This window comes from Macaca mulatta, chromosome 12, assembly GCF_049350105.2.
Source record: "Macaca mulatta isolate MMU2019108-1 chromosome 12, T2T-MMU8v2.0, whole genome shotgun sequence".
Taxonomy (NCBI): Eukaryota; Metazoa; Chordata; class Mammalia; order Primates; family Cercopithecidae; genus Macaca; species Macaca mulatta.
The window spans coordinates 17,123,882-17,145,900 of NC_133417.1; the positions used below are offsets into that span (position 1 = coordinate 17,123,882).

The following is a 22,019-nucleotide window of genomic DNA, read 5'->3' on the forward strand; positions in this document are numbered from 1 at the left end:
CTACTACCACTCTCCCCTGGGAAACCCCCTCAGGACGGGTTCATTCACACACTCACGGCCTGACTCTGCCTACCCTTCTATCCCAAGAGACCAAGCCTCTTGTGGGCCCCAGTCACCTCTAAATAGAGGTGAGCAGAGGTTAGCTGGACTTCAGCCTTCAGGGTTTTATATTTCCATCTTCAATGGGGGCTTATCCAGCACTTTCAAATGGTAATGGATGTGGCCTTGGTGAAACAGAAGCGATCTTGGGACTAGAAGGGTAAACATTTATAATGTGTAATTCAGGAATTTGCTAATTGTCCTTCATTTTGATCTTCTGCCATTTTTCCTGGAATCTCTGTCCGACATACATTTCATGGCAAGGACGCAGAGATGCCAGGAGCAGACCGTGGAGGCTGCTGGCATCCAACCTGGACACCTGGACTGGCCCTCCTCCCAGCTGCCCACCTCCAGCCCAGGCCTCCCTGCCCCAGACATCACTCAAGGCAGGAGGCCCGTGGCACTCAATCTTTTATTTTCTTAAACTGTACACAAACGTAAAATACTTTAACAGCAAGTCTATGGGAAAATTGTTTGGTTTTAAATTATTATGAAACAGAACCTAAGGGGAGCTTTATTAAATAAACATAAAGATGGGATTTAAGGATACACACCTGCATTCTATCATAGTCATTTTTACTCTACCTTCTGGGTGCGTAAGGATGGAAAAGACACATCAAACCGAATAAACAAAATCCATTCATACCCTGAAACATTGGCAGGCCACTCAAGGGACTGTTCAGAACGTCTACCTCATCTCAGATGGCCTCACCGTCTAATAAAATTAAAACTGATCTGTTGGCCTCTTTGGTTCCAAAATTATGTATAATACATTTAACTGTATTCATTTTTTTTTGCTGCTATAAAAATAACTTCTTTTTTCAAATGGCAGTTTCTGACTAATCATGCAACTAAATCAGTGCAAACATTAAAAGCAATCATTCGCTTAAAAAAGAAGCAAAGGATTTCATTTCAAGTATAAAAAATATAAAAAGAGTCGTACGAGTCCAGTTTCGTCTAGTGTGGGTCAACCCTTTAAATTGCATAGTTCACGTGGCACTTGGACATCTAGAGGGCGAGCGAGTTCGGTGCTCGGCCAAGGACCACTTCTGGACACACGCAGATCGGCAAGTGCTATGTCATGTGCGTTCAGGCAGGTCTGCAAATGCTATGCAGGCGAGCGGGCGGGCGGGCAGGTGAGTGGGCAGGGGCCACGTCCATGGCGGGCCCTGATGGCTGGGGCCCACATGGGCAACTTCTGCAAATTAGCTGAAAGCCTTCCCCATCTCTCCAAGACCAACTAGGCTGCTCCCCTCCCTTAGCCTCCGCTGAGGGGACACCCCTCACCTTCAGCAGTTCAAGAGTGCCTCCTCCCCTTCATTTCCTCCTGCAGTCTCACCCCCTTGCCTAGGGGTCATTCCCACCCCTCCCCAAACCAGTCCTAGAGGAATGTCCCCAGTGAAGGGCACAGATTGCAACTTTTTTTCTTTCCATTTAGAATAATTCAGATTTTCACTTAAAAGGTCATACCTGGTAGAAAAGTCCTTTTTCAGTTATACAACTGGCAAGGATGACCTGTTGACTGCTGGAGATCAGTTAAAGCATCAAATTTAGCCCCCTCTTCTCTCCCTCCCTCCCCACCCCAAAAACAAACACACACATAAGTCATGTCAGAGGCCCAAGCGACAAACAGTCAAACACGGTCATTGCCCCTGCTCCCAGGTCTCTGACGGGTTGTGTCCTTTCTGGGTCTGTTTCCCTCGACAAGGGCATGGAAGGACAGGCTCCCCGGGCCTTGGAGCACGAAGGATCCCAGGCTGGGGAAGCAGCAGACATCGAGCCAGGCAGAGCAGGCCTGGTAAAAGCCACGGGGCACACGCAGCCTCCGCCTGGCTGCGCTCCCCACCCCTGCATCTGCTTTTCCTCTCCGTGGCTCTCTCTCTCTCTCTCTCTCTGTGTGTCTCTGTCTTTGTGCTTTTATGTGTGCTCGGAAGGCGCAATTCAGAGTGGCCGGGCCAGCTGGTGGGAATGGTGGCTGCTCACCCCATTCTCTCCGACTGACAGGCATTTGTAGCTAAGCTGCCATTTGTCACCGCATCCATTTGCTGGTATCCTGGAGGCTGCTGTGTGGGTGGCAGGATGCGTCTGGCTGTGCGTGGCTACGTGTGCATTTTAAAGTATTTCATGTCAGTTGAGGGTTCTCGCTCTGGTTTTGACTGGTTGCTCTATGAAGTTGTAGAAAAGTATCTCAGGCCGCACCCTGGCACTATCTCCACAGCCCAACAGAATGACTGTGCTCAACCCACCGTGTACCCCCGTTCCCGCAGGGGCTGGAAGAAGCCCACCCGGGACTGTCCTCCGTGCCCCAGCACCGTGCCCCTGCCTTGCACTGTCAGGCGCAGCCGCACTCCTCCACAATCATGTTGGGCACGTCCCGCTTGACGATGTTGTACTCATCATCAAAGTATAGCATGGACATGGTACTCAGCTTGGTGGGGATGCAGCAGGAGTTCACCGCGCCGGGGTTCAGGCCCCGCATGCGGTACTGGTTCACCACAGCTGTGTGGAAGGAGGAGGCGGAGCCGGGGACCCCTGCCAGGTAGGCTGGGCAGCTGCCCTCACAGTAGTTCCCGTAGTAGCCGGTGGGTGCGATGATCCAGTCATTCCAGCCGATGAGGCGGAAGTCAATGAAGAACTGTTGCCTGCAACAGAGGTTCGTCCGGCCATCGCACTCCAGGCCTCGCTTGCGAATGCGGTGCCTGCTGTCGCCCAGCCGAGCCTGCACCACCACGAAGGGCCGGTGCGACTCTTCGCCTGGGTCCACGAACACCGGCACCACGGCCAGCTCCTGGCAGCTGTCACACTGCACGTCTAGGTTGAGCCGCCGCTCGCCCCGCTCAAACAAGGCCTGGATGGCCTCCGTGAGCGGGAAGGTATGCCAGCCGCTGCGCTTGAGGTCCACCCTCTTCTCCACCATGTTCCACCTGTCACCATGGCCCTGCTCCTGGAAGTACACTTTGACCCGCACCTTCCGCCGGCTGCCCTTCTCCAGGACGTAGGGCAGGAGTTTCAGGTAAAGCCATAAGCTGGCCTGGACCACAAACAGGTTCTGGTTGCCTTCATTGGAGATGAAGAAGTATAGGCGGACCCGGGAGGAGGCGAGGCCATCTGCGGAAAAGGGGAAGAGCGAGCCAAGTTAATTCAAGGGGAACACGAGGCAATGGGGGAAACGCACTCTCTGCTGCAGGATGCTGGAATGCAACTCGCCACACAGCTGGAAAACGTTATTGACCAGAAATACCGTTCTTGGGGCCAGGGCCTCTGACTGTAACCTGGGAGAGGCAGAGAAAATCATTTCCCATTGAGAAACCCGGACCAGGTTAGGGCTGGAGGGTCCGGGCCTATCAAATCCTGCCTCACCTCTCCCAGGCCAGGGCTCCCTGGAGACAGGCTGTCAGGCCTCAAAGCACAACAGAAGAACTTGTCAGGGGGCCAAGATCTTAACAAGTTGTTATGGGTATCTGTGAAATCTGAAAAACAAAACCAGGATCGCAGGGAGGATTTTGGGGTGGGTGGTTTTAGTAGGGCTTTTTCTTTTTTTCTTTTTTTTTTTTTTGGTTAACTTAGTGCATTGCAAAATCAAGCTGAGCCACCTACTGCCTCTTTCCAGTGTTTACCTAAGTATGATCTGATCCAACCCCCAGTGGAACCTCCACTGCAAACAAGCAGGCTCTGCTCAGGTTTCTGACATAGGAACGCGTGCTTTGCAGGCTGCAGAGCCTAGCCCTTATTTCCGAGTAGTTTCAAGGGACAGGACATTCAGCCTTAAAACTTGAGGTCCAATCCTTTGACAAGACTCTGGCTCCCCGTTAATGGCACGTTCAAAATCTCCAAGGAGTAGGGGAACTAGCTTGTTAATTTTCTCAATAATTCAGCTCAACAAGAAGGAGGCTGTGCCAATCAAGAGATGACTCCCCTCTCATCCTACATTTCAGTGACCCTTCCCTCTGACAATCTACGTTTTCCTTTCCTTTTTTTTTTTTTTTTTCCAGGAAGAACAAATAACGAAACTCTGTGGTCAGGGCTGGTTTTATCAAACCTCCTACCATGCCCCTCCCAAGCCCCTACACCTCAGGCCTCGCCTGGCTCCTCTAATAACACTGACATCTGACTTTGAAATGGGGGAAACTGCAGCCTTAAAAGCTGGTCTTGGACGAGCTGCCTGTGACCTGAATCTGTTATTTATAAGTCAAAGAGCTGGCTCCGTGAAACGGACCAGAAATATAACAGCCCCCGCTGTCATTTTGTGCCACCGGGACCAAAAGGCCTCCTCGACCTTCCAGAATCACATTTCTAACTCTGGGCCCCAAAGCACCTTTTAATCCGAGCCCTCTAATTGCATGGCGAGCTTTCCCTGACTCACTTTAGTGGACAGCTAAAACGGCAATGCATTTCTTTCTAAGCACAAACCAGCCCCGATTGTCTCTGCTTTTCTCCACACCCGGCCATGCAAAACTTTTCATCCCTTTTCATCCCCAGGCTGCCTGCTGCCTGGGGGGGTGGGGGGCATTTACAGCCAGGGGCACAACCGCTCCCCCCACCCAGGCTCCCCGCTTGCCCCCGCCCTGACTGCACCGGGGCTTCCCCCTCTGCGACCTTCTCCGCAGTCCCCTCGGCACAAATGGGGCCGAGCTCCAGGCACAAAAGCCAGCCTGGCTCATTCAAGTCCTGAAAAGGACAGCGGAGTCGAAAGCACTTGCAGCATTTTGGCGCGGGCACATTTTTCTTCTTCTTTTAAAGTTCCGAAAGATTTTTCTCTCCCTGATTTTTATATTTAGACAGTGTTAGAGATTTGCAATCTGGGGCCGAGTGGGGGGGTGCGGATTCCAGAAAGGAGCCATACCCTTTGTTAACTACGACTCTGCGCCTCTCGGGCGAGGGGTCTGCTGCAGCTGCCAGGCAAGCCGAAAGGCACGGGGCTGTCCCCGAGCCGCGGCTTTCTCTGTGTAAATGATGGACCTGTTGAGAAGCCTGCCTTCCGCCCGATTCCAGTGCCCACACAATCGGAAGAGAGGTTGCCTAGCTCTCCCCAGCGAGGCTTCAGCAATCCTGGCAAGCCCACGCCGCCGGTGATGGAAGCGGCCCCAGGGGCCTCTCACGCAGGCACACACACACACACACAGACACACACACAGACACACACATACTCTCTCTCTCCTCCGGCCCACGTATATCAACAAGCACACACATCTCCATCCACACTGCTGAGCCTACACTCCGATCGTGGGAAACAAAAACATTAAGCAATCACCAACCAAGTGCCCGCAGAGCCAGGGCCGCGCGCATCTGCCGGGAGGGGGACGCGCGCCCAGAGGCGCTGGGGCCCGATTCCGGAGAGCAGGGGTGGAGGGCCAGGCGCTCGGCGGCGGGGGGTTGAGGCACCAGGAAGGGGGTCTGCGGCCTGGGGGAAGAGGACTGCAACCCGGGCGGAGCGCGCAGGGCCACGGCCGAAGGAGCCCTACCGGGAGTCCGGGCTGCCCCCAGGGCGCGCGGGCTGCGGCGGCGGCGGCGGCGGCAGCAGCAGCCGGAGCTGGCAAGGAGAGGGAAAGCGGGAGCGAGCGGGGACCGCGGCAGACAGCCGGAGGACCGGACCCACCTGTCTCGGCGAAGCTGATGATTTCGGAAACGCGCTCCTGGCCGTCGGCGCCCGGGCTGGCGTGGCCGTCGAGGTGCGGGATCTCCACGCGGCCGTCCTCGCGCACCTTGCCCGCGTGCAGTTTGCGCAGGGCCGTGACCATGGCGGCCTTGGGCACGGCGTGCGTGATGTTGGGCCGGCCCCGCATCTGCAGGCGGCTCAAGATGTGCCGCTTCACCGCCTCCAGGAAGTCGCCGTCCACTCGGCCGAGCTCCTCCGGCCGCCGGAAGCCGCCGCACGACGTACAGGTGTCCTGCGAGCCACCCGGAGCTCCGGGTGGCGGGGGTGGCGGCGGCGCGGCAGGCGACGGCGGGGGCGTGGGTGAGCCCCAGGCCTCAGGCCCCAGCCAGCCGGCCGCCAGCAGCAGAAGGCAGGCGGCCCCCAGCGCCCGACCGGGCAGCCCGTCCATGGTGCGCCGCTGGCGACGAGGGCGCCCGCCGCGAGGCGAGCCGAGCCGAGCGCAGGGCCGGGCTCCGGGCTCCGGGCGCGCCGCCCCGCCCCGCCCCCGCCCGGGCCTCCGCCCGCCCGCCTGCCGGGAGGGCCGCCGCCGGCTCACAGGGGGAGGGGGCCGGCCGGGCCGCGGGGGTTCCCGCGCGGCGGGGAAGGGGCGCCGAGGGCCCCGGGGGCCCGAGGGGCGCGCCGGACGGGGCGGAGGTCGCGGGTCACTGCTGCACGGGCGTCTCGGGGCGCCTCGGCATCTGCAGCCTTCTCCCCATCCTCTCCGCGTCGGGGGCCCCGCAGCCCCGGCTCGGGTGAAGCGAAAGCAGCGGCAGTGGGAGCGGCGGTTCGGCCGGCGGCCGGGGAAGGTGGCGAAAGAGCAGGTCCACCCAACTTGGCCGAGACGGAAGCGAAGGCGCTGGAGCCCCCCGGAGCGGAGCCGGGCGCGGCTTGGCGCGGCGCTGCGGCGGGCGCTGCGGCGGGGCCCCGCGCTCGCACCTGAGCGCCTCGCCCTCACTGCCTCGCGCCGGGAAGGGCCGCCGGCGGCGGAGACGGGCAGGTCGTCCTCGCCGCGGGCCGGCGGGCAGTGGCGCGGAGCAAGCGCGGTGCCCGGGAGAGCCGGCCGCGCGGGCCCGCTCACAGGCGGCGCCGAGCCCTCGGCCGCGGGCCCTGCAGTCCTCCCGGCGCGTCACACGGCAAAGTTGTCTCCAGGCTCCCTGGGCGCCGCATCCACGGGCGGGCGGGCGGCCGCAGCGCGCTTCGCCGTGGCCTCTGCTCCGCCCGCCTCCTCGCAGCCTCCCTCCTTCCTTCCCTCCGCCTGCCTGCGCGGCCCGGCCGGGCGCGGGGCTCCGGGCGAGGAAGGCGAGGAGGAGGCAGGGCCCTTCTCGCCCCTGTCTCTTCTGCCTGCCGCGGCGGCCGCGAGGTCGGCTCGAGCGCCGAAAAGTCTCGCAGCGTCCCCGGGTGCGGTGCCCTCGCTCGCGCTCGCACTGGCACCCGCCGCAGGGCCGGGAGAGAGCGGGCGGGCGGCGGCGGCGTCCCCGCGCCGAGCCGCGGTACGGAGTGCGGAGCTCGCCGAGGAGGAGTTCTTCTCTTTGCCCTCTCTTCCTTTACTCTCCCCGTTTTTTCTCCCAAGGGGGAAAAAAGCCGCACAATCTCCGTATGTGCGCGCGCGTTGAGATAGACGTTGGCAGAAAAAAGGGGGGGAGGGAGGGTGTCGTCCTGCCCGTGCGAGAGGAGACGGTCCGTGCCTCCCCGCTCGGGCTTCCCGGGGTGGGGGGAGGAGGGGAAGGCGGAATCTGTTCAGGTTGGGGCTGCTCGCTCCCCGCGCTCACCCCCGCTTCCCACCGCTTTTTTCCTTTCTGCCTTCGCGAGAAGGAGGGGCGACCCGGCCCTCTCCCCTCCCCTCCCCTCCCCTCCCCTCCCACCCCCCGCAATGCCCGGCTACTTTTGCTACCTCGAAACTTTCCCACCACGTGGGCGCCCCGGACCCTTGCCCAGTTAGGCGGCCAGCGGCACCGACGGGCTCCGGGCGCTGGATCCGGGCGCTCCTCCCGGCCCACCGCCCCCTCCCCGCGGCCGCGCAGGCCCTGCGCCTGTCCCAGCCGCCGCCCTCCCCAACCGGCAGAGGCGACTCCCGCCGCCGTGGCCGCCCCCGGCCCTCCCGGGGCGCTCCCTCGCGGCCGAGCCTGGCGAGGCGAGGGTGGTGCGGCGCGGCCTGGGACGCTAGAGGCAGGCTCCGCCGGCGGCTGCCGCTCCCGGGCTGCAGTGCCCTCACCTAGCGCCCTGGGCCGCCGTCGCACTGGCCCAGGAGTGGGCCCTGCGGGCTGGAGGGCGGGAAGGCAGTAGCCGCTGGAGGCCTGGCCAGCAGCTGCCTCTGCTGGGCCAGGAGGAACTCCCCGATTGTGCGGTATCCCAGGCGCGCGGCCCGGAGGCCACTGAGCCTCAGGGCTTGCGGGGCTGGCAGGGTCTACAGTACCCCACCCCCACTCCCCGGCAATACCCACTTTCGCCAGCTGACAAACTTTGGCTTCACTCAGACCCGGGTTCCACTCAGGCTCAGCCACTGTCAGCTTTGCAAGAGTGACCTTGGATAGAGTCCTCACCTTTCCTAGCCCCTACCTCCTCTTCTGTGAAGGGACAGTAACACCTGTATCACACGGGCTGGGTGGGAGGCCCAGCGAGGCAACTGCGCCACGCTCGTCACACAACCCGATAAAGGATGGTTCTAGGGTCACCGTTCTCAGGCCGCCTGACAAGGGACACTGTCAGTGGAAACCTGACTTTCAGACCCGTCCAGGGCCCCAAGTGCAGTGCGCTCCCCTGGCCTTCTTCACGCCCCCACCCGGGTCTGGGGCCGCATGACAATGCCCACAGGACACGGAGCCGTGGCCCGTTCCCTCGCAACGGGCTAGACTCAAGGCAGAAGCACGATGGGAGGTCATCCTGGCTTTCCTAGGATATTGGGGAATCGGGGACGTCGGAGGCGGAGCGTGGCCTCCTGCCCCCGCCTCCCACCGCCAGCCTCTTGGGCCAGCCCTGCCACCGTGGAGCTCGGCCGGGACCGCAGGCCCGCGGCGGCCAGCAAGTCTGGAGGCCGAGCGCCCCCTCCCTCCCAATCGGAGGAACCGACCCAAAGCTGGCGGGCAAAACTAGGGCGGGTGTGAATTTGCCTACCCAAGTCAGAAGCGGGATCCAGGAGGATCCCCGAGATGGCAGCCCTTCTACCTCCTTAGAACCTCCACCAGGGCCAGAGTCTCTGCTCTCCCATCAGGTTGCCCTTGCCCTGCCTGGGAGCCTGTGGCCCGGGAGCCTCTGCCTCCTGGGAAGCACCTCCTGCATGGTGGCCTTGAGCCAGGCTGGCCATCTCCTGGTTTTGCTTGCATCTGCCCACCCGGCTGTCTCCATCATCACAGCCACCAGCCACTTGACAAACTCATTCTCAGGCTCTCAGAGCCAGCCCAGTCTCTCCTCCTTGGCGAAGCCTTCCCTGGCTTGTGCCCTTATAGTTTTTTTACTTGTGCCCTGTATAGTTTTTTTTTTACTTAAGTGAGGCTCTCAGCCCAGTGCCTGGCTGTTACCTCCTCCCTTGTCTGTTTCCTGCATGGGAAGCAGGCCTCCTGGGCCCTATCTGGTGCCAGACCTGCAGACCTGGCAGATGATCGGGAAGAACTTATTGAAGTAATGATTGAATGAATGAATGAGAGAAGCCATAGAGCCAATGAAGGAGTTCGAAACCCCCACTCCCCAACACAAGTGCTCGCAGGAGTGTTCCTGGTGAGCTTTTCTCATTGCCAGCCCCACCTGGGCTGGACAGGGCTGTGGAAAGGGAGAGAATATGGCTGAGGGTTCCCTGCCTTCAAGCCTTCAAGAAGGTGCAGCGTCCTGCCCACTGACCTGGCACCAGGGAGGGGCCAAAGCCACCGTGTGCTTGCTGGTGGGAGGAGGGAAGAGGAGGTTGGGAGGAGGGTCCACACTTTGCTCCCCTGGTGGAGGAGCTGTCAGCCCCGCTGCCAGTCATCTGCTGGGAGGGAACTGGGTCAAGCGGTAGTCAGAAACCATCTGCTCGAGAAGCTGGGATTATCCCGCCCTCTGCTGATCCCCCAGCCCACGGGAGCCAAGGGTGTAAATTGAGTTCTTCCAAATCACCTTGTGTTTCTTGGGGGGGGGGTTCCCCATCCTCTCCTGAGGGGCAAGGACCTGTTCCTGTTGCTTCAAAGCCTCATTTAACACCGAGCTTGGTTCTCCTTGTACTGGTAAACTCAGCCTTCCATCTCGGCTAAGGATGTGACTCCGTCTGTCAGTTTTGAATACAATAATGCACATCAGTGCTGTAGCCAACACCCTCCAAGCAGCTGCAAGACCAGGCCGCCCTAATGCAGGATGCTGGCTCCCTGCTGCCTTCAAGGAACTCCTTGGAGAAGGCGGGAAGGAAACATGGCGACACTATAGATTCGGGCTTGCAGAAGATGGAAGAATACAGAGCACTTGCTCTCACGCTTTTTTTTTTTTTTTTTTTTTTTTGCATAACCCATCACTATCTGTTGAGAACGATGAAAACGTCCAAAAGTGACAAGGCACACCATAAAAGTGAGCCTTAGGGCTCATTTGCAAAACGAATTGAGAACCCAGGTGCAGTTCTTGGCCCTGCAGCTCCTGCAAGTTGTGGAGTGGAGAGAAGGTCTTTGCACCAGTGGGCGCTAGCGTTCTGGCTGGAAGAAGGCCTCTGGCAGAGTTGGGCTTAGGGACCTGGCATTTATTTTTCTGTCACTGAAGCCACTGTTGCCAAGTTTCACCATCATATGTCACACCTCTCCAGAGCAACTCGATCTCTGCACAGAGGAGATGCGTGCCAGGCCCAATGCAGCAGTGTCCTGCTCGGCCAGCAGCCCTGGACACTCATGATGGACGGCCTCAGCCTGGAGGCAAGTGGGAAGGAGAACCCAGCCAAGAGTGCCTCCCAGGGTTGGGGGTCAAGCTGGCCTTTGTAAGAGCTCAGAGACCAACACGGAGCCCCACAGAATGCCCTCAAGGCCCCCTCATGCCTTTGAGGTCACAGACTCAAGTCCTTGATGAAAGAGTGGGCATAGGAGGGGTATTTTGATAAGACAATCCTGTATTTCTTACCAGAGCAGCTGGGTGCCTCCTACCTCAGGAGGGCCCTGGCAGCCATCTACATCCGTAAACCCAGCAGTGGGCTCAGTGAGGATGCTTATTATCTCTAGTACCTCATGGGCTCAGGGGGCCAAGACCTATGTTATTCATCTGTCACTGCCCAGTGTCCCGCACAGCACCTGCCTCGGTGACTGTTTATGAACTGAATGAAGTAGGGGCATCACGTGGGGCAAATGGAGGAGCTGAGGTGCCCAGCCATGGCTGGGCCAAGACCCTGTAGGTCAGCAGCAGGCCCAGGACTCCAGCACAGGCCCTGCGTTCTGGTCAGCTCGGATGGCAAGCCACTCCGTGCTCCCAGGTGTGTGCTGTTGTCCCCTCCCGGCAGGTGTAAGCAGGTCGACACAGGCACAGCACACCTGCTCATGCCCCCTTTCCATTTCCTAAACAGGCTTTAACGCAAACGCATTTCGTAGGGCTACTCATCAATTGTGGTACTTTTGAGATGATGTCCTCAGTTCCCCAACTCCTGATACCTATTGTACGTCAGCAAGAACCATACAAACTCTTGTGTTCTGGGCCTCATTCTCAGGAAGACTGGGGAGCCTTGATGCAGCTAGCTAGTGAGGACCCACTTCTGGTTCATCCAGCAAGGGCCTTCAGACCAATTCATGGGGGTACTGGAGACTCTGTGATAGTAGAATTCAACATGTTTTGAACGTCCAGGAAATTTGTGAACATTCAGGAAATATTTCAACAGCAGGACCCATGAGGATGGCTGTCCAAGTTGGTGTATTTTCTAGAAAAAAAATAGAGGTGCTAAATACAGCAGTTGGTTAGTGGCCCACTTCAAATTGCTAACCACAAACTATTCCTAGCACAGAATTCCTTCCCCTTCATTCAGCAAATGCACTGAACTAGCTGCTGGAGATCCAGCAATGCCTAAGTCAGGGCCTGACACCCCCCACCCAAGTCTACTGGAAAGACCAATGCACGAGCAGGAAGATCCTCCCTCTCCCAGAGAGACCGCAGGGAGAAAGCTGAGGGGGAGACACCTCAGTCTACCAGAGGTGTCTCAGGGGAGGCAGGATCCGAACTGAGCCATGAAGCACAAAGAGGCATTTTCCAGGTGGCCTCCAGGTGGACGTGAGAGAGACGAGGTGGGCAAAAACGGAGTTCCGTGGGATGAACTGTGTGAGTGTAGGTCTAGGGGAGGAACCAGGTCAAGTCCAGTGTAGCTCGGCCTGGGTTTGTCAGCCCAGAAAGAGGTGGTAAGGCCAGGAGGACATGTGACCCCTTGCAGGGGTGTTTTAGGACAGTGGCAGCGCTCTCGTGCCTGAGAGACCCGGCCCATCGGGGAGGCAGTGAGGGCTAGCGTGAGAACCAAAAGGAAGGAAGGGGAGGGATTGAAGTCTTTCTGTCGGGACACAGGCCCAGGTAGCTCATGGGAGGAGGGGCTGAGCGAGAAGAGCTGAGGAGCCCCCTCCTCCCATTCCTGCCATGGGAGCTCCTGTAGATGGCTTCCAGGTGCCCGTGTGTGGCCGAGAACCCAGCAAGCTGGCTATTTTGCTACTTACAAAGGAAAAGTAGAGCATTTCTAAGGTTTCTTTGTTTAGGGTCTCCAAGCCCAACTCTGGGAGTACTTGGGAACCACTCTGGGAACACTTGGGTTCAAGTACCAAACTCCCCTTAAATGGCATGCCTCAGTCCTCAGCTGTTCTTGAACTTCGAACTGACCTTTTTTCCATCTACTCCTCAGAGGACAAGAAGTGACCTGCCCAGAGTTCGGGCGCGATGGCTCACGCCTGTAATCCCAGCACTTTGGGAGGCCGAGGTGGGTGGATCACAAGGTCAGGAGATCAAGACCATCCTGGCTAACACAGTGAAACCCTGTCTCTACTAAAAATACAAAAAATTAGCCGGGCGTGGTGGTGGGCGCCTGTAGTCCCAGCTACTTGGGAGGCTGAGGCAGGAGAATGGCGGGAACCCGGGAGGCGGAGCTTGCAGTGAGCCGAGATCGCGCCACTACACTCCAGCCTGAGCGACAGAGTGAGACTCCGTCTCAAAGAAAAAAAAAAAAAGAAGTGACCTGCCTGTCCAATGGGCCACCAGCAAAGAAAAATGCACAGCTGACCCAAGACAGCATTTCTGAGGTTCTGATGGGTGACAGGGACAACACAGAAATCAAAGAAATTATGTTTGTCCACAGATGAGACATCTTTTTTGCTTTTTTGTTGTTGTTGGTAAGACGGAGTCTTGCTGTGTCACCAGGCTGGAGTGCAGTGGCATGATCTCAGCACACTGCAACCTCTGCCTCCCGGGTTCAAGCGATTCTCCTACCTCAGCCTCCCAAGTAGCTGGGACTATAGGCACGTGCCACCATGCCCGGCTAATTTTTGTATTTTTAGTATTGACAGGGTTTCACCATGTTGGACAGGATGGTCTTGATCCTCTGACTTTGTGATCCGCCCGCCTCAGCCTCCCCTTTTTTGCTTTTTCAACAGAACCAAGAAACTCATCAATCATGTCATGTATATGAAAACTGAGGACCTCTGTCTCCAACAGCCCACACCCCCTCAGCTGCAACCCTATGTTCCATATTCATGGAGCTCACTTCCTAGGAAGCTACCACAGTAAAGCAGCTCAAAAAGAGAGCCACCAAAATGTTGGGCTTCGCATAAGTTTTCCCTACCCTGACATAAGACTTTAATTGAATTTTCGCAGTCATTAAAATGGTCTCTGTCTCGCATTGAAGGGAACTCCGCTGGGGAAACCACTGTGGCCGTAGAAGGAGAAAAACACAGCCATTGGCCGGGTGTGGTGGCTCACGCCTGTAATTCCAGCACTTTGGGAGGCCGAGGCGGGTAGATCACGAGGTCAGGAGATCGAGACCATCCTGGCTAACACGATGAAACCCTGTCTCTACTAAAAATACAAAAAATTAGCCGGGCGTGGTGGCAGGCGCCTGTAGTCCCAGCTACTCGGGAGGCTGAGGCAGGAGAATGGCGTGAACCCAGGAGGCGAAGCTTGCAGTGAGCCGAGATTGTGCCACTGCACTCCAGCCTGGGCGACAGAGCGAGACTCCGTCTCAAAAAAAATAAATAAAAATAAAAATAATAAAAAAAAAAAACAGCCATTAGCAGGTTCATCTTCCTGCAGCCAGGACCTATTGACTGGCTGGTAAAGCTCTGTTAATTTCAAGTCCTCTCAATGTTCAGACCTTTCCCTTTTGATCTGGGTGCTGGGCAGGCTCCTGGTTCATACCATGCTCCCTGTCTTTCCTCCTTCCCCACCCAAGCCCCCAAACCGCGAGTCAGGTGCTGGTCTGAGAAAGGAGGCATTTCTCACCTACCTCCCTAGCCCAGGTCATTCAACCTCTACAGTGTCTTCTCTTTCCCATATATTAGATTGTGGGTTGAAATGCCAGAGGAAAACAAAATGAATGAAAAGGGAAGGGTTTGATCTTTGCTTGATGGATTTATTTATATCTATTTAGGAGGCCCCACTGCGAAGGGGACGATGTTTTAATTCTGGCCTATTGAAGGGCAAACAGCTATAGTGAACTTGCTGTCTGCATTGCTCCAAGATTCCCAGAGTCGAGCCACATGCATTCATGATGCCAATAGAACCGTGAACAGAGCCCAAGCCACCAGGCACTGTCCTCAACCGTCCACCTGTCAGCAGGGCCTGTCACGCAAATTGATCTCAAGCCAGGGACTGGAGGATGTGCCCTTCGACACCTTTCCAAAGAAAAGAAGAAGAAAAAAAAGATGTAAAGATAGACCAGATAAATAGATAGCATCTTTAGGATGAAGAAATACAAACATTAAAATTTCATTTGACCTTCATCTCCCTTAGGGTGTCTAATGTTTCTCATACCCCTACAACTTCCTACTGATTTAGAAATAACAGCACAGAGCAAGAAACTTAATTAGAAATAAAAAGAAGAACCTGCCAGGCATAGAAATACTGAAGCACTCATCAACTGACATTAAGTAACACTGGTCAAAAGAGGTGTCACACGCATTATTACACAATCCCTTTAGGACATCATTTGTATCTGTACATAATGTAGTCAAACTGTTATTTACCTGAGCTCAGCTAACCATGAATCTTCTTGTAATTAAATCTATGAACACTGTCAGACACACTCACTGATCTTGTACACATTGGTGATAACTAGCCCTCCTCTCCAGCCACAGAATATATATATATATATACACGCACACACACACACATATATACACACACACACATATATACATATATATATGTGTGTGTGTATATATATATATATATGTATATATATTTTGAGACAGAGTCTTGCTCTGTTGCCCAAACTAGACTGCAGTGGCATGATCTCAGCTCAATGCAACCTACACCCCCCAGGTTAAGCGATTCTCATGCCTCAGCCTTCCGAATAGCTGGGAGTACAGGCACCCACCACCACGCCTGGCTAATTATTGTATTTTTAGAAGTGACAGGGTTTCACCATATTGGTCAAGCTGGTCTCAAACTCCTGACCTCAGGTGATCCACCTGCCTTGGCCTCCCAAAGTGCTGGGATTACAGGCATGACCCACCGCACCCAGCCTCCAACCACAGAACATATTCTGAGTTCGGGGCCCCTCAGGATGGTCTTTAGCCCTTCCTGATGCCTCCAACTATTGCTCAGAAAGGTTCTTGTATTCATTCCACATGTCCGAAGAGGACCTAGTAGGAACAGAACACTGTGCCAGGCAATGACTGGGCTATGGCACTGTCCTGACTTCAGATCACTTAGCAGGGAGGGCGGACACCTTGGCAGCAAGCACCAAGCCCCGCAAAAGGCAGTATGGAGGGAGGAAATGAACAGGACAGGTCCTGGCACAGTGGAGCTTGCAGGAGATGGAGGGCCAATGGGAGCTTGCGGGAGAGCTGCCTGGGCCTGCGCTGGGGCTTAAGCCACCCCGGAGGAAGCAGGGCCCAGCCGGTCAGGGTCAGGGAACAGGATCTGGCCAGGGCCTTCCAGACAGCAGATTCCTAAAGGCCAGACTGGGGTCGCGGTGACTTTGCCGTGCTGCCACACCAGCCCTGAGCTGCTTCCTCTGCTCTGCTTTCATGGGACAGAAAAGAACCTTGGGCACTTAAGCCGTCACTATTTGGGGTTTTCCACTACGTGAAGCCAGACCTAATGTAACTGAGTCAAGAGGCGTAGGGTTGAGAGGGGAGCTGGGGAGCAGGAGAAAAACGAAGATGAGAAACAGAAAGGGGCAATCAGGGAGGTGGAAGGAAACCAGGACAGGGGATGTCCTGCAGCCAGGGGGTGGCCAGGGAGGCCAGGCACAGCAGGGTGGGCTCTGAAGGAGGCAGGAGAGGGCGCTGCAGGTGACAGTATGCAAGAGAGGGCAGGAGGTGGGTGGACTCTGAATGTAAAAAGTGACTGGAACAGGGAAGACGCCGGGGATGCGTAAGGGCGTGGTCTGCCCTCCTGATTCAGGTCCACAGGGAGCCCGGAGCTGCGAGGCTTTTCAGCTGGGAAGCCCCCAAAAGTGGGTGCTAAGGGATGGCCGATGCAACTGGCTTCTGACTGACGATGCCGGAGCCGAGCAAACACTGGGGCTACTTCCTCAAGCAGGTGCTGCCTGCGCCCAGTCTGCCCTGGGTACGGGCTGTGCTGCTTTAGGAGTAAAGTGGTGGCAGCCAAGCCTGGTCCGTAAAACACGCGACTGATGAGTTGCAGCTCCATGTGCGTTACAGTAGAAAGAACTTCATTTCTTTACTGCCTCACTCCTATCTTTCAGTATTTTTCAGTGGTTCTCCCCTATCCAGGAAAAACATCCGATTCCTTCTGCTGCCTAGGAGGCTTTCAATCCAGCCCCTGCCACCTCCAGCTTCCCATGAAGTAGCCCCTTCCTCCTCCCCCGCAACTCACTCACTGACTCTCTCTTCTCCAGCCACTGAAAGCTACTCCAATGGCCCTAACAGACCCTGGATCTCTAAAATGACCAATCTTCCCAGCTTGCCTGGGATGAAGGGTTTTCCTGGGCCACAGGACTTTCTGTGGTAAAACCAGGACAGTCCCAGACAAACCAGGTTGTGCTACATACCTCGCCCCTTCATATCTTTACATCTACTATTTGCTCAGCCTGCAGCTCCTTCCCCTGGACCTTGTCTGTGCGGAGAACACTCGACTCCATCCAAGCTTGCCTCCAGCATCACTGCCTCCCCGAAGCTTCTCCTAATCAGCCCCTGACTCTGTTAAAACCACAGAACCTACCACATGGTCCTCTGTGCCTTTTAGGTAGCCTGCATAGAACTCCAGCACAGTACTTCAACACTTTATTGTCTAGGCCGGGCGCGGTGGCTCACCCCTGTAATCCCAACACTTTGGGAGGCTGAGGCGGGCGAATCACTTGAGGTCAGGAGTTCGAGACCAGCCTGACCAACATGGGGAAACACCGCCGCTACTAAAAATACAAAAATTAGCCAGGCGTGGTGGCACACGCCTATAATCCCAGCTACTCAGGAGGCTGAGGCAGGAGAATAGCTTGAACTTGGGAGGTGGAGGTTGCAGTGAGCCAAGATCGTACCACTGCACTCCAGCCTGGGCGACAGAGCAATACTCCGTCTCAAAAAAAAAAAAGCTTTACTGTCTAGATGCGCTGCATTCTCTGTCATGCCCTCTAATGTCACACATGCCTGGTGAAATGTGGCCCTGATGCCAGACACCTGCCACTCTCCATTCTCCCTTCTCCCTCTCTCCCTCATCCAAACAATCACAAGCCCCTAGGACTCTGCCTTCTAAGTCTGTCCCAAAGCCTCCTGAGGCTGGCCGCGGTGTTCCTGTATTTTGGTACCTCAGTCTTCTATCTACACACGCTCTTGTCCACTCTGAGCTTCCAGAGGACAAGGAGCTACGCTGTCTTTACATCCCAATGCTGCAGCAGGCCCAGCAAGTCGTGAGTGAGCCACAAGTGTTTGCTGGGCTATTTTCAAATACAGCAGAAGGGATTCTGTGATGTATGGCGACACCCAAGATGAGTTTTTTTCAGGAACTTCTGAAAAGTCATCTCATGCCACACATTCATTTAACACATAACTTACTAAACACCTATCATATGCAAAGCCTAGGAGCTAAAGCAGTGAACAAAACAGTCAAAACCTCTGTCCTCATGAAACTTACAATCTAAGGGGGGAAACAGGCAATAAGCATGTTTTACAAAGTAATCTCAAAGAGCGAAAAGTGCTATGACAATGTTTAAAGGAGCTTAAGGAGAAGCAGACTGGTTAGGGGCTACATAAGTCAGGAAAGGCCTCTCTGAAGAAGTCAAAAGATACAAAAGAAGAAGTCACAGAGATCTGGGGGAAGGGCTTCAAGATGGGACTAAGCTTAGAATGTTCAAGGAGCATTGAGGGAAAACCAGCATGCACAATACATGGCAAAGTTAGAATAGAGCGGTTGAAGGAACTTAGAGAGGTCGAGGCCAGATTACATCAAGCTTTGCAAGTTTTACTTCTTACGGTTAGATTCAATCAGCCTCAGTCAGTGGCTAACACAAGATATTTCTTACATCAGAGAAGCTCAGAATTAATTACAAGCCTGGTATGATGACTCTGTGGTCATCTGGCAGCCCTGCTCCTTCTATCTCTCTTATGACATTTTTATCGTCAAGGTTGCTTTATACCACAAGATGGCTGCTGGAGCACCATCCATCACGTCTCTATTCTAAGCAGTAGAAAGGAGGAAAGCATGGAATAGGAAAAATTCTGCATTCTCCCAGCCGAGCCAGCTCCCTTGAAAGGACAATACCAGAAGCCCCACTCAACAGCTCTGCTTTCATCTCACTCGCCACCCCTAGGTTATAAAGGAGGCTGGGAAATACAGGCATTTAACTGGGTACTGTGCTGCTCCAAATAAAAGAAGGGTTCAATCAGAAAGTAAGATACACAGAATAAATACTGGGTGTAAACCCAATCTCTACTAAAAATACAAAAATTAGCTGGGCGTGGTGACATGCACCTGTAGTCCTAGCTACTCGGGAGGCTGAGGCAGGAGAATTGCTTGAACCCGGGAGGCGGAGGTTGCAGTGAGCTGAGGTCGTGCCATTGCACTTCAGGCTGGGTGACAAGAGTGAGAGTCCATCTCAAATAAATAAATAAATAAATAAATAAATAAATAAATATTAAAAAGAATAAGTCCTGGGTGTGCCCAAGGGTGTGGAAAGGAGCTTGGGCTGCATTCTAACTACAATGAGAAGGATTTAAAAAGTGCTGCTATGATTTGATTTACCAGGTGAGAAGATTGCTCTGGTTACGGGTGGAGGGGAAACTATAGCCGGGAGGAGTGGAAGCAGGGAGATGAGTTAGGTGCTGTTGCAATAATCAGGTGAGAGATGAGGGTGGCTGGGCTAGCGCTTCAGCGTGGAGGTGGTGAGAAGTGGCTGGATTTGCCTCTGCTTGGGGGCTAGTGCTGACAGACCTGGCTGAAAGATTGGGTGTGGGTATGAAGGAAAGACAGACACAAGAAGATGAATCCAAGGTTACGGGGCTGAGCCAGGAGGAAGATGCCATTCATGGGGCAGGAAGGGATGGGGAGAGACCCAGGACAGTGAAAGTTTTGCTTGGGTATATTGCTTTTGAGAGGCCTGTTAGGTACCGAGTGCAACTGCTGAAGAAGTAGTTGGATGGGGAAGTTTGGGATTCGGGGCAGAGGTCATACCATTTTGGGAGCCACCAGTAAATGGCTGGTGTTGAAACCCAGGGGCCAAATGAGTTCGCTCAGTGAGAGGGTGTTGGTGAAGAAAAGAGGGCCAAGGAGGAACCCTGGGGCATTTTGGCCTTTGAAGGCCAGAGAGCCAGCAGAGGAGGAGGAACACAGGCCAGCATGGTGGAGAGGGAACGAGGGCCAAGTGCAAATGCTGCGAGCGTGGAGTACGATGAGAACAGGAATGCACCCGGGACTTGGCCACATGGAGATTGGTAGGGACCCTGATAAGAGCCAAGAACTGTCGAAGTCGAGTTGGGGAGGAAGGCCTCAGAAAGAATGGCTGATGAGCAAGTGGACCTGCCAGGAAATTCCTGTCAATGGTGGTGTCGCTGCGTAGGGTGGGAGAGAAATGCATGGAGCTAGAGGGAACGTGCAGTCGGGAGGGCTCCCCCACGAACAAGCCCTGGGGCTCCCATGCCTCCACCACCCGGCCGCAGTAGTCATTTCACAGTTCCTGTCACTTGCACTCCAGCACAGAGGACATCCGGGTACCAGAGTTTTTTCCACCCACTCCAAGGACTGGGCTCAGAGGAAACAATTAGAAGCCTCCAGTTACTCTCTGGGGCTCTAAGAGCTCCTATCTGGAGACCTGGCCCTCTGGACTCAGCCGTTAACAAGAGCCCTCCCCTGTGTCCCCACGGTGACCGATCAAAGCGCTACCTGTAGTGAGTTATTTAAGGAGAAGAGCTGGGCTTATGGAGGAACCGTGGAAAGATCATAGGCTATCTTCAGAGAAGCTGCTGGTGGAATTCCCAAGTCTTTACTGGGTCTGGGGCTCGATTACCCACTCAGTGCCCAGCTGGTCATCATCATGTTAGCCAACCACCAGAGGGAAAAAAAAAATCGCCTCCAAAATGTATCAGCACCCTGGTCACCACCTTTGCTGTGAGATGAAACTACATCTGAAGAATATTTATTCTGGGGAGGGGAGAAGGGGAACGGCAGAATGGCTCATTTCAAACTTTAGTGGCTTTGTCTGCGTTTTGCTCAATCCCCAGCTAAAGGCTAAACTATCTGAACTCCAAACCAAAATAAATACACCTCTGAAGTTAAACAATGTTATTACATCAAGGCTGATGTAATGGTTCCAAACCATGAGAAAATAATATTCCAGCATAATGGGTCCCTCTGTTTTAGCCAGAAGGAAGGCTGGGCTTCTGGCTCCTTGTCAATTTGAATTTGGCGTTTTCTATCATTGTTGAGCTGGGTGTGTGTATCTGTGTGTGGGACCTAATTAACGATGCTTTAGGACTTGTGGTGTGAAAGTGTACAGATAGATATTAAAATATAATTGAGGGGTACAGAGTAGGTTTCTAGACCAACCCAAAGAAGGGCCCCTGCCTGCCCTACCCCTTGGGTCCCTCCCAGAATCAGCTTCCCCCAGAGTAACATTTAGGATTTTGATGGCTCCTCCAGGTTCAGGGGTGGAAAAAGGTTCTGTTCCATTGTGAGAGACAACTTCCAAATAAAAGAGAAAGTGGTACCCAGCCCCAGGAACATATCTGCACGTGCTGCTCTGCACCCTCGGGTGTATCCAGGCAGAAGGAAGCTTGCTCCCACCAACTGAGTTGAGCAGGGCACAGGCTTAACAAGGAACATCCACCTGGTTGACACTGCACACCAATGGTGCCTACAGGCGTGCAGCCCCCACGTTCCTGCCAGCTCTGCCCCTGGGCTTGAGGGCTTGGTCCCTTGGGCTCTGTTCTCATGTACACTTCACCAGGGTCAAGCCAGGCAGACGGTGCCTGGAAGACGCGCCCTCTCACCCTCCCCCAACTCGCTGGAGGCTGCCATAGGAAGACTTTGACATAGGGAGTCCCAGGGTGCCCAGTCAAGTTCACAAGCCAGAGACATCCGCCAGCTAATGAAACTGAGCGCTTCTGATTTCAGGTTCTCTATAGAGTGCAAAAGGCTTTTTGGTTTGGGGTGTTTTTTTTTTTTTAACATATCATTCATCAACACCAACTGTCAACCACATGCAGAACTCACAGCTAGCCTCCGCCCCAGGCCCATGAGCTTCTTAATCAAATCGGGCCGAGGCATGCGTGGGGACAAACATTCATTGTGTCCTTTCTCATTGAATCCTTACCACAAAATTATCATTAATCCCTCTTTGCCGATGAGGAAACAGAGGCTCAGGGAGGTTTAGGAACTGGCCCGGGATTCCGTGTGTGGCGTCTGGCAGCGCTACAGACCTCATCTGTAAGATAGGAATGGCACCCCACTCCGTGGACGCTGTGTCAGTTTGCTAGGGCTGCCCTAACAAAGTAGCACGGACGGGATGGCTCAAACAACAAAATGTATTTTCTCACAGTTCTGGAGGCTGGAGGTCCAAGATCAAGGTGTTGGCACGGTTGATTTCTCCTGCAGCCTCTCTCTTGGGCTTGCAGGTGGCCGTCCTCTCTCTGTGTCTTCACACGGTCTTCCCTTTGTCTGTGTCTGTGTCTTAATCTTCTCTTCTTATAAGGACACCAGTCATACTGGATTAGGG

General features: G+C 55.0%; 1 protein-coding gene across 1 annotated transcript; it reads right to left on the minus strand.

Annotated features, from left to right (window-relative positions):
- Positions 1-497: 497 nt before the first annotated feature.
- INHBB (inhibin subunit beta B) lies at positions 498-6,240 on the minus strand. Its single transcript, XM_001090729.5, has 2 exons — positions 5,696-6,240; positions 498-3,207 (listed from the first exon to the last, which is right to left on the minus strand). Exons 1-2 carry the CDS (start codon positions 6,141-6,143, stop codon positions 2,432-2,434), a joined length of 1,224 nt encoding a protein of 407 aa, XP_001090729.4. The 5' UTR covers positions 6,144-6,240; the 3' UTR covers positions 498-2,431.
- Positions 6,241-22,019: the final 15,779 nt, after the last annotated feature.

Coding starts and splice junctions, on each gene's coding strand:
- INHBB (XM_001090729.5), bottom strand. CDS start 6,143: ATGGACGGGCTGCCCGGTCGGGCGCTGGGGGCCGCCTGCCTTCTGCTG. Junction 3,208..5,695: donor CATCAGCTTCGCCGAGACAG/GTGGGTCCGGTC, acceptor CCTTTTCCGCAG/ATGGCCTCGCCTCCTCCCGG.